General features: G+C 46.9%; 1 protein-coding gene across 3 annotated transcripts in view; it reads left to right on the top strand.

Moving 5' to 3' along the window:
* Window positions 1-303: 303 nt before the first annotated feature.
* Window positions 304-12397, top strand: part of STARD7 (StAR related lipid transfer domain containing 7) — a 32576-nt gene continuing 20482 nt past the window's right edge. For all 3 annotated transcript variants that reach the window (XR_014027222.1, XR_014027223.1, XM_081333764.1), the window contains exons 1-2: window positions 304-448; window positions 8388-8843. Coding sequence is in view for 1 of the 3 variants with exons in the window: in XM_081333764.1 (XP_081189890.1) it covers window positions 8419-8843 (425 nt within the window). In the remaining 2 variants the exon portion in view is untranslated. The remainder of the gene's footprint in view (window positions 449-8387; window positions 8844-12397) is intronic.

Genomic DNA, 12397 nt, shown 5'->3' on the forward strand with positions numbered 1-12397 from the left:
GAAGGCCCCGAGACAAGGCTGGCCTAGCAGCCTGACGCGGCCCTCAGCGTTTCACGCCGGCGCCGTCCAGGGCAGCCCCGCCGGGGTCCTCCTGTCTCCAAGGCGCCCTTGAGTGGGTCACAAGGCGGAGCTCAGGCTCGGTGGGCGGGCGAGCGATCGGAGGGAAGTCGGCACGCCGGTCGCGAGGTCGCAGGAAAGGGAGGGAGACGGACGTCTCCCTCCTCCAATCGGAAGACGGGATGCCTAGGCGTCGGCCAATAGGCGCGGGGCGCGCCTAGCGAGCGGAGCCAGCTTTCTGAGGGCTTCACCGCGAGGAGAAAGCAAGGAGAGCGGACGGGCGGGCGGGAAGCGCGCCGCCCCGAGCCGCCCCACCTTCGCCCCACAGCCTCCCGGGCTTCTGCTCGGGCCGCGCCACCGGCTGGAGGGCCGCGGGGAGAGGCTTCTTCAGGTGAGCGCCGCGCGGAGCCGCCGACAAAGCTTCTTCACGCCCCCTCCCCCCACAGCCCCGGCGCTCGCTTTCCCGAGCAGGCCTCTGGGAATTGTAGTCCCTGGTGACTGAGGGTCCGTGTGGGGGGCGGGGGGGAGGGCCGGGAATGGTGGGAAAAGGCGCCAACCCTGAGAGGGGCGTGGTGGTGGTGGTGGGGGACTCCGGGCCACGAGAGCCGGCGCTTCGTCAAGGCCCGGAAAGGTATCGGCTTATTCCTGCAAGGGGGTCTCTTGGTCGAAGGGGTAAGGACGGCGGCCTGCTCAGCGCAGCGGGAGGGATGCCCAGCCAAGCGGCCAGAAAGTTGGGGGTGGGGAGGGAGGCTTTCTTGGGCATCTTCCTTGGAGGGAGACCTGGTTGTGCAAAGGGAATCTAGGACGGTATCCTGAATGAGTGGAAATTCAGTGGCCCAGGCTGGATCGCCGAGGGATATGCCTAAGGGACCTCTGAAGGTCTTCTAGTCCAGCCCGCTGCTCAGGCAGGAGAGCCTACGCCGTGCCAGACAAGGGGCTGTCCAGTGAGGGAGCAGCCACAATTTCCAGAGGCGAGCAGTTCCACTGGTTAATTGTTCTGTCAGGAAATCCCTCCTGCGTTCTGGGTTGTTTCTCTCCTTGATTAATCTCCCTCCATTGCTTCTTGTCCTGCCTTCAAGTGTCGGACGCCACACGCCTTTAAATCATCCTCATCCTCATCTGTGGAGCCAGAAATGTCTTTCTTGCCCAAGTACACTTTTACTCTTGCAATAAAATGTCAGGACAATTTCCTTGGTCCGATTTTCTGAGTCTGGGTCAGGAATAAACACAAATGGGTAGCTGCTGGAGTTACAGTAGTTTATTCATTCAGGCACCTACAAGGGTTGAAGGTAGTCTACATTGTTAGGGGTCTGTTGTTGTTAGCTGCAAAGTCGTGTCCGACTCATCGCGACCCTATGGACAACGTTCCTCCAGACCTCCCTGTCCTCTACCATCTCCTGGAGTCCATTTAAGCTCACGCCTCCTGCTTCAGTGACTCCATCCAGCCACCTCATTCTCTGTCCTCCCCTTCTTCTCTTGCCCTCAATCTTTCCCAGCATTAGCCTCTTCTCCAGTGAGTCCTTCCTTCTCATTAGGTGGCCAAAGTAATTGAGTTCCAGCTTCAGGATCTGGCCGCCTAAAGAGCAGTCAGGACTGATCTCCTCTAGGACTGACCGGTTTGATCGCCTTGCCATCCAAGGGACTCGCAGGAGTCTTCTCCAGCACCACAGTTCAAGGGCCTCAATTCTTTGGCGCTCAGCCTTTTTTATGGTCCAGCTTTCACTGCCATACATTGCAACTGGGAAGACCATAGCCTTGACTATACGCACTTTTGTTGACAGGGTGATGTCTCTGCTTTTTAGTGTGCTGTCTAGATTTGCCATGGCTTTCCTCCCCAGGAGCAAGCGTCTTTTAATTTCTTGGCTACAGTCCCCATCTGCAGTGATCTTGGAGCCCAGGAAAATAAAATCGGTCACTACCTCCATTTCTTCCCCATCTATTTGCCAGGAATTGAGAGGGCCGGATGCCATGATCTTGGTTTTCTTAATGTTAAGTTTCAACCCAAGTTTTGCACTCTCCTTCTTTACCCGCAACAAGAGGCTCTTTAGTTCTTCTTCACTTTCTGCCATTAGAGTGGTATCATCTGCATATCTTAGGTTGTTGATATTTCTCCCGGCAATCTTAATTCCAACTTTTGATTCATCTAACCCTGCCTTTCTCATGATGTGATCTGCATATAAGTTAAATAGGCAGGGCGACAGTATACAGCCTTGCCGGACTCTTTTCCCAATTTTGAACCAATCAGTGGTTCCGTGTCCAGTTCTCACTGTTGCTTCTTGGCCCACATATAGGTTCCTCAAGAGACAAATAAGATGGTCTGGTATGCCCATCTCTTTAAGGACTTGCCACAGTTTGTTATGATCCACACAATCAAAGGCTTTAGCATAGTCAATGAAGCAGAAGTAGATGTTTTTCTGGAACTCCCTAGCTTTCTCCATGATCCAACATATGTTGGCAATTTGGTCTCTAGTTCCTCTGCCTCTTCAAAATCCTGCCTGTACTTCTGGTAGTTCTCGGTCCACATACTGCTGGAGTCTAGCTTGTAGGATTTTAAGCATAACTTTACTAGCATGAGAAATGAGTGCAATGGTGCGATAGTTTGAACATTCTTTGGCACTGCCTTTCTTTGGAATTGGAATGTAAACTGATCTTTTCCAATCCTCTGGCCACTGTTGAGTTTTCCAAATTTGCTGGCAAATTGAGTGTAGCATTTTTACTGCATCGTCTTTTAAGATTGTCAGCTGGAATACTGTCCCCTCCACTAGCTTTGTTGTTGCTCAGCTTTTCTAAGGCCCACTTCACTTCACATTCTAGGATGTCTGGCTCGAGGTCAGTGACCACCTCATTGTGATTATCAGGGACATTAAGCTCATTCTTGTATAGTTCTTCTGCGTAATTTTGCCACCTCTTCTTAATCTCTTCTGCCTCTGTTAGGTCCCTGCCATTTTGGTCCTTTATCATGCCCATTTTTGCATTGAACGTTCCCTTCATCTCTCCAATTTTCTTGAAAAGATCTCTGGTCCTCCCTATTCTATTGTTTTCTTCTATTTCTTTGCACTGTTCATTTAAGAAGGCATCCTTATCTCTTCTAGCTATTCTCTGGAATTCTGCATTCAATTGGGCGTATCTTTCTTTTTCTCCCTTGCCTTTCACTTCCCTCCTTCCCTCAGCTATTTGCAAAGCTTCCTCAGACAGCCATTTTGCTTTCTTGCATTTCTTTTTCTTTGGGATGGTTTTGGTTGCTACCTGTTGTACAATGTCGCGAACCTCTGTCCATAGTTCTTCAGGCACTCTGTCTATCAGATCTAATTCCTTAAATCTATTTGTCACCTCTACTGTATATTCAACAGGGATATGATTTAATTCATACCTGAGTGGCCTAGTGCTTTTCCCTACTTTCTTCAGTTTAAGCCTAAACTTTGCAAGGAGAAGCTCATGGTCTGAGCCACAGTCAGCTCCTGGTCTTGTTTTTACTGACTGTATAGAGCTTCTCCATCTTTGGCTGCAGAGCATATAGTCAATCTGATTTCTGTGTTGACCATCTGGTGATGTCCATGTGTAGAGCCGTCTCTTGGGTTGTTGGAAAAGAGTGTTTGCTATGACCATCGTATTCTCTTGACAAAATTCTATCAGCCTGTGCCCTGCTTCATTTTGTACTCCAAGGCCAAACTTGCCTGTTATTCCGGTTATCTTTTGGCTTCCTACTTTAGCATTCCAATCCCCCATGAGGATAAGGACATCATTTTTTGGTGTTAATTCTATAAGGTGCTGTAGGGCTTCATAGAACCGGTCAATTTCATCCTCTTCAGCACTGGTGGTTGGGGCATAGACTTGGACTACTGTGATATTGAATGGTTTGCCTTCGATTCGAACTGAGATCATTCTGTCATTTTGAGGATTGTATCCCAGTATTGCTTTTCCTATTTTTTTATTGACTATGAAGGCTACTCCATTTCTTCTGAGGGATTCTTGCCCGCAGTAGTATACCTGATGGTCATCTGAATTAAATTCACCCATTCCTGTCCATTTTAGTTCGCTGATACCTAAGATGTCGATGTTCAGTCTTGTCATCTCTTGTTTGACCACGTCCAGCTTTCCTTGATTCATGGATCTTACATTCCAGGTTCCTATGGAGAAAAAATCTTTACAGCATCGGACTTTCCTTTCACCACCAGACACATCCACAGCTGAGCGTCCTTTAGGCTTTGGCCCAGTCACTTCATTCTTTCTGGCGCTACTAGTACTAGCCCTCTGCTCTTCCCCAGTAGCATATTGGACGCCTTCCGACCTGAGGGGCTCATCTTCCAGCGTCATATCGTTTTGCCTTTTGGTACTGTCCATGGGGTTTTCATGGCAAAGATACTGGAGTGGTTTGCCATTTCCTTCTCCAGTGGATCACGTTTTGTCAGAACTCTCTGCTATGACCTGTCCGTCTTGGGTGGCCCTGCACGGCATAGCTCATAGCTTCATTGAATTACGCAAGCCCCTTCGCCACGACAAGGCAGTAATCCATGAAGGGGGTTAGGGGTCTACTAGTAGTATATATAAGGACAAGCGGGCTTTGATATTTAGATGTGCAGATTGAGATGCTGCTGCTCTGGGCTCTGGGTGTGTATTTTAGGATATTGCCCTGAGGTTGTGTGAAGTCTGGAAAGGAAGATTGCCTTCAGATAGGTGGATTTCTCCCTAGGTCCGGATTTATTATAAGAGGTTCAAACTGACATATTGGTATAAAAGATTTCCCTTATCAACCTAATCTGGCTAAAGGGGGTGGGAGGTCAGTGGCTTTTAGATTTTAACTTCTAACAGTACTATTATGGTATGTATATTCATTGCTGTAGCATAATTTGTACGAGGGCCTAGGAGGAAGAACTGAGCCATGGAATTTGTTACTTATGGTGAGTTGCACGCTCAGCAAGATGTTTAGACTGGATTTGGCATCTTTGTCCACCTATTGAGGGCGTGGGGTAGGCAGATGTGGTTATTTAATAATATTAAAGGTATTGTCACCTTTTGCAATTGACTGACGGTTTTCAAATGGTGCCCCAGATGTTTTGGAATTGTACCCAAGGCCTCTATTTTTGCTTTCTTTTGCCACAGTTATTCTATTTGCAGATCCTTTTGTTATTATATTTTTATCCTGCTTTTTTATATATAATTCACAATGGCAAACATATCTAATACCCCTGCTTTCTATTCTTCCCACAATGACAACTATGTGTGAGGTGGGCTGATAAAAGTACAATTGGCCCAAAGTTACAGGGCCAGTTTTCATGCCTAAGGAAGGCCTAAAATTCTCATTCTCTTGCTTTCTAAGCCTGCACCTATACCGTTAAACCAAACTGACTCTAGATATTTTCAGAAGACCATAATGTAGGAACAAAAAGCAATGGAGGCTGCTTTATAATTATCACCAATGATGCATGGCAGATATTTAATGCACTTCAGTATCTTTTTCTATACTTGCCAATCTGATGGTTTTCAAGCGAATGGGAAATTGTTGTTCTAGATTGCACGCGGCATTAAAGTTCTCTAAGTTAAAGTCATCTGACTGAATGTTATCTATGTATTTCTGTAGCTTTCTGATTGAGGCCATGTGCAAAGGAAAGAGAAAATACGTTTCAGCTTTCAGATGGATGTATTTTGGCTCAAATCTATGATTTGCTATCTTGATGTAAGCAATTGTGCACATTTTCAAAATTAAAATGTTTCTCTGCAAACTACTAGGGATAATGCAAGTTATTTTGTACATATTTTGTACAGTTGTGAATAACTCTGCTGTTGAAAGTCACAGGGTAATAGAAGCTCTGCACCATTTTGTAACTCTCCTTATCTTCCAAGAGCTTAGGAGAAATCGTTCTTATCCATTCTGAAATTTGTCCTGGGTGACTTTTAAATATACCTTCACAACTCTGCTGTACAGGTTTGGGGGGGTTTTTTTGTTTGTTTTTTCTTGAACATGAGATTGCTGATGGTGAGAAATGTCTTGTAGGATTTATTCTCTAGGGAGCCGCAAGGTGGGTAACAGTGTAGGACAGTGTTTTTCAATCTTGGCAACTTTTAAGATATGCAGACTTCCACCTCCAGAATTCCCCAGCCAGCTGAACACTGGTGTACAGCACACCTCTCATTCAGAACTGTTTTAATTCTGTAACTACCTCCTCAAGGCACAGTAAAGATTATGAGCTAGCATAGATTAATTCTGTAGTTTGTAATGTTAAAGATGAGTCTCATTACTTAATATTTACTTCATTGTGCAACCATTAAAGGTTTCTTTTTCCTTTCTCATATTTTTTTTAAATCCCATTTATATCCCGCCCTTCTCCAAAGACTCAGGGCGGCTTACAATCTAAAGCACAAATCAATGTGCTTAGCAATAGCCTTCATTCTATGTATATGCCTGCTTATTAGGGCTTTCACCCACCCACCCCCCAAGCGGCATTATTACAAAGTCAGCTTAATTGCCCCCAACAATCTGGGTCCTCATTTTACCTACCTCGGAAGGATGGAAGGCTGAGTCAACCTTGAGCCTGGTGGGATGCGAACCTGCACTAATTGCAGGCAGCTGGTGTTACTGAAGGAGGCATTAGCCCACTGCTCCACCAAGGCTCTTATTTTTAATTATGTTTAGTTCTGAAATAGATTGCAGATATTTATGGTTTCTTTTAAATTGGAATAGAATGTTAGACTTTCACCATTTGCTAGATTTGAAGAGTTGCTGTTCTTCTATTCAAAGAAATGAAACATTGGAGTTTAGATTTTGCATCTTACACCTCAGCATTCGTCAACCTCAAAAACTTTGATCGGCAACCAAACCTGTGAGACTTCCTACTCCTTTTCCCAAACTCACGTCTGACTACAAGTTAATCTCTAGGTTGATCAGCAGGAGTGCAGCCAACCATCGGGCTATTTCTCTCTCTTATTTGATCACTGTCGAGAGTTGGAAGAATCTTTGGGTGAAGGTCTTACTTGGCAGCTGCTGCAGAAATCTCTACTGCAAAAGAAGACTCTTGCACTGTGTTGCCCCTTTTGGTTTGAGTTACTGTACAGAGATATGCTCTAAGCATTCCTGCGCTGGGTTCATTTGTAGGTTGCTACAAAGCAAGCTGATCCTGTTGCTAATACCGATTACAGTTATCTGCTTTTGAGTCCTGTAATAGGATGCTGAGAATAGTGCTAGAGGAAGCGTGCTTCTTACGTTTGACTCTTGCTTCTCCAAGAGAGAAGGTTTCCATGCTGGAAATGTTGAATAGTGATACAAGGGGTTCTTTTTTTTTTTGAAGAAAATGAGATGTAGCTGACTTTCCTCACTCTTATCCTCATGAATGATTCCACTGCATTGCGGAAAATCTCTCTCTTTGGAAATACTTGTTTGTTTGAATGCTAGACATAATTTAAATTCCATAAAGGCTTGCTTTTTTTCCTGCTTCCAGCATCCCTCTTCATCTGTGCGTTTTTATAGTGATTTCGTGGAGTTGTTTCATGCTGTGCATTGGATCTTTAGTGCTATGTTTGCTTCTGGTTTATCGTATCATGTGATGCTCATGCATTTGTAAACCACCATCTATAGTGGGATGGATGAATCCAGGTATTTTATCTCTGCACTTAAGAAATGTAGGGTATTAATTTCATTCTATTTTATACTTAGACTTTTGGATTAGATTGGGGGTAAAAACCAAATCCAGGTGATACATGGCCTGTCAACCTTTCTTACACAAATCTATTACTGATATGTCTGCCAGTCTTGTTAGGTATTTAGTTCTATTCTGTGGAAGAAACTGAAATAAATTGTTTTAGAATAAATAACACTAAAGCAGGGGTGTCAAACTGCTGGCCCACGGGCCGGTTTCATCATACCGAAGCTGCGCCCACCCCATTGCCGGCAATGCAAAAAGAGTCGCAATACGTCGCGTCACGTGACGTGGCGACTTTGACACCCATGCACTAAAGCAATAGCAACATTAAATGAACAAATAACAATAAGGCAACAGCATAGCAGAATTATTCTTTAACTGTGCTTTGGCATATTTATTAAAGCAGCATAGATAGATATCTTTTCGTTTAAAAAACAGAAAAAATAGGCTGACCAGAACAAAGATGTTTCTCTGTGAGTTTCTGCAACGTATGTTTTGCTCTACCAACCTCTGCTAGATTGCTGACATGTGTTGTTGAAGGAGCTGCCTTATCCATGCGGTCCTTCCCTGAAATGCAAAATGAAGCTACCTTTAACTGGGATGCTGTCAAGAGAGGAGAATCCTAAATGCCGAGATACCAAAGGCTGGTGGCCTTTTCTGTGACTTATGTTCTGTTGTGCTTGTTTTTTTGCCTAGGGCATTGACTGGTCAGTGAGGCGTGGCAGGAATGTTCCATCCACTTCAATGGAGGCCCCCCTCCAGCTTTTATTCTCTGTATGCTAACTCCGCCCGCTTCATCAGCTACGAAGGGAAACCCGGGTTCGGGTGCTGGAACGAGGCGTTCTTGAAGGGCAAGTACCGGTGGCTGCTGACCTGGCTTCGGAAAGGCTTAGAGCAAGAGCCGGGACAGAGGAGCCTGCTGTCCCTGCTGGCCAGTCAGTGCAGCTATGTGACCAGCCAGAGAATCAGGCGTGCTCAGCAGATTGCGCAGTTGTACAGTAACATTTACTCCGAGAGGGCGCGCAAGAATCTCTTTTCATCCTTGTGGCGCCGGTTCCAGGGTCATCATGCCAACGCCTGCAAGCTGATGGCAGCCCTCACCGGAGTCTTCCTGTGGGAAGAGGAGAGGATCAAAGAAGAAGAGCTGAAGAGGTAGGTCTTCTCTGCTTTCTTCTAAGGCTCAGGGGCTGTTGCAGGGGGACGCCCCCTCCCCCTTGCGTTGGTAACGGAGCACATTGTGACCCACTTTCCTTTTCGTCCTCGGTGACCAGGATAGGGTTATCACCTAGAGCAGGGGTCGGCAACCTCGGCTCTTTTATGACTCGTGGACTTCAACTCCCAGAATTCCTGAGCCAGCTATGCTGGCTCAGGAATTCTGGGAATTGAAGTCCACGAGTCATAAAAGAGCCGAGGTTGCCGACCCCTGACCTAGAGGGAAGAGATTTTCTCTTAGCTCTTGTAATCCAGCAGCTGCCTTGAACCTGCTCTCTCTCTGTGGTGCCATAATCACCAGACGACTGACCATTGCTGTACGGCAGTGGTGTCCAACCTTGGCAACTTTTAAGACTCGTGAACTTCAACTCCCAGAATTCCCCAGCCGGTGCATGCTGGGAGGGGAAGTCCACGAGTCTTAAAAGTTGCCAAAGTTGGACACCCACCCCTGCTCTAGAGCTCTTTCTAAAAAGAGAGAAGTCATCACCTGTATTTTAGGCCAGACTGGGGAGGAAAGAGAGCGAGCCCCCCACAGCCGTTGTTCCCCATTCTTTGCCCTTCCTGATCGGCAGCTGAGGAGTTTTATAGACAGTCCTCAACTGATGACTGTACGAGTAGTCCTCGACTTCACGACCACAATTGAGCCCCACATTTATGCTGCTAAGTGAGACTCTGCCCCATTTTATGACCTTTCTTGCCACAGTTAAGTGAATCGTTGCAGTTGTTAAGTTAATAGCACAGTTGCTTCCCCATTGACTTTACATATCAGAAGGTGGCAAAAGGGGATTCTATGATCCCGGGGCACTGCAAAGTCATCAATGTGAGTGAGTGGCAATAGATGTGAAAAAATGGTCACGTCACTTTTATCAATGCTGTTGTAACTTTGAACGGTCACTAAATAAACTGTTGTAAGTCAAGGACTGCCTGTAATGGAGCCCAGAATTTCCATTGTAAGTCATGATGGTCGTAGGTTGAGATACTCTTATAACTGATCCGATTTTATGACCTTTTTGCAGCAGTCATTGAGCAAATCAGTGCATTCTTGTGGACATTTTTTGCCAGAAACTGGTCGAAAAGGCTGGTTTCTAGCCCCTCATAAATCGTCTAATGTAACCATGGGTGCTGCAACCAGCTATAAAGGCGAGCTGGTTGCCAAGCACCCCAAATGAGGTTATGTGGCCGCAGAAAGGGGACACTGCGGTTGGAACCCCAGAACTGGGTTATGAGTGGCTTTGGCGGGGGGGGGGATTCCTTTGTAACTTTGGTTGCTAATCAACCACTCATTAAGCAAGTATGTGTGTGTATATATTGGTGCGCATTTATATCTTTTATTTCATCGTTACTTGACTTTTAAAACATGAGTTTTCATAGGCAGTCTTAAGAATATTTAAGAAAATAGGAGAAGTAGTATGAGGAATAAGCAGAAATAGACACAGGCAGCTTTTTCCAAACTACTGTATTTCGCCCAAAGTAAGGCCCGGTCTTCCTTTGTTTTGGGTTCTGGAGTAAGCACTAGGATTTACTTTCGGGGCAATTTACTTTTTGCCGGTACCAGTAGGCTGTGAGGCGCTGGAGTGGGGCGGGGCCTGTGCACAGGGTAGAGAAGCAACACGGTGGCGAGAGTGTGGTTGCAGACCAGGTACTGGGGCGGGTGGCCGGGGCGTGTGCCCTTCCCGTGCCAGGCCAGCCCCTGGGTGGTAACGGGAAGGGTGTCGAGGTGGGGGCAGCCAGGCCAACCAAAGCAGCAGGTGGAGCACTGGAAGCTTGGGGAGGGAGGGTGCTGAAGCAGGTGGGCATCCAGCTCCTTCCCGGTGGAGCTGGAGAGCTTGCCACACCATCGCCAGATGCCCTCCTTTCCCCCAGGAATTGCATTTCTTTCCTTACCTGACTCACAGCCCCGTGCCGTTTCTCCTTCTCGATCCTCTGCCGCCGCGTGCAGGGAAACAAAAGAGGTTTTGGGGGGGAAGGTCAATCAACGTTGCCGTTGCTTGCGGCAGGACCCCTCATGGCGCTTCACGATATTGCCGTTGCTCCTGCTGCAAGCAACGGCATGGGAGGCCTGGCTGCAGCGGTCCTACTGGTTAGGTAAGCGGGTGCAAGGTGTGTGGGGCAGCTTCACCACTCCCACGCTTGCCAAACTAGGGCTTGATTTCGGTGGGGGGCTTATATTAGGCCCACCCCCGAAAATCAAGCTGGGGCTTACTTTCTTGGGGTGAAGGGGGTGTTACTTCCAGGGAAACACGGTAATGCTCTGCAGTTTTCCTAATTCCTAGTCGGTATAATAATAGAAACTGTTGACCATTGTGGGAGTTATTATCTAACCACGTGAAGGGAAGCATGACTTGTAGTCCCCAGTTAAAGCAAACAGCATTCATTATTGTGTGTTTTCAAATAATTACCTAGACGAGATATGTCGGGATGTGTTTCTTACCACATCTCTGTCCTGAAGGTGCACTTGATTCTGTAGACGTGTGATCTGCTACGTAGTGTGCTTTGTACGATAAATTCCAGATTAGCTTTTCAGTGGCCGCTGATGACAGCCCAAGTGCTGAATACCTGGCAGATGGCAGACTCCCTAACTTTAGCAGGCCGTATAGCTGTGCAGGATTTAAAAATCAGGAGGAGCCAATCGTGCCACAAAGGGAATGCAGCGCTTGAAAGCTGCAGGAATCTAGTCTGCTAAAGCCGGGGCCAGTTACCGGGGATGTGTGAGTTCATTGTCAAGCAGTTGGCTGCCAACAATGGCTCCCAGTATTCCTCTCCCTCTCTCTCTAGCTCTGAACAGCCTGGGGCCAAAGAACCTGAAAGGGCTCATTTTCCTGTCAAGGCTGCCTGGAGAAATGCTGTATCTTCCAGCGTTTGGAGTCTTTGCAAATCCCACGTTGACAATGATATTTCCGAAGCCTCGGAATTAATTTCTCCAGGGGCTTGCTTAGCCCTCCTTTCCGCTGGCCTTCTTTAAAAGACTTTCTGAAATTGTCTTCCGGCCGCTGAGCTTAGCTGACTACCATTCTTTTCTGGGGAAGGCAGTGCATATGTGTGCTAAGTTTAGAAGCTTTACGAAACTAAAGGTGATTCAGCCACCTTCTTCCTCTTTCTGGAAAGGATCTCTGTAGCTGAAACTATTGTCTTAAAGCAGCAAAAAAACCAAACAAAAACCACCCAATATTTTGGGCACCAGGGACCGGTTCTGCGGAGGGCGGTTTTCTGTGGACAAGGAGGGCATGGTTCCACATGCTGCCTGGATCCCGCATGTGCACGGATGGGGCTTCGCTCGCTTGTGCAGCCCAGTTCCTGGCGGTATCGGTCTGTGGACCGGGAGTTGGGGACCCAGTTTTTAAGCATTGATGGTGGGGTGAAGGTAGAGTTTATTTAAAATAGGGCTTAGAGCAACGATCCCCAACCTTTCTGTCTTTGTGGATTGGGGAGAGAGGGGTTCTGCGCGAGCAGTGAGTGAGTGTGTGCACATGAAAGTCCATTTGCACAAGTCCTCG

The sequence above is a fragment of the Vipera berus genome, assembly GCF_964194415.1.
Source record: "Vipera berus genome assembly, chromosome: 8".
NCBI lineage: Eukaryota > Metazoa > Chordata > Lepidosauria > Squamata > Viperidae > Vipera > Vipera berus.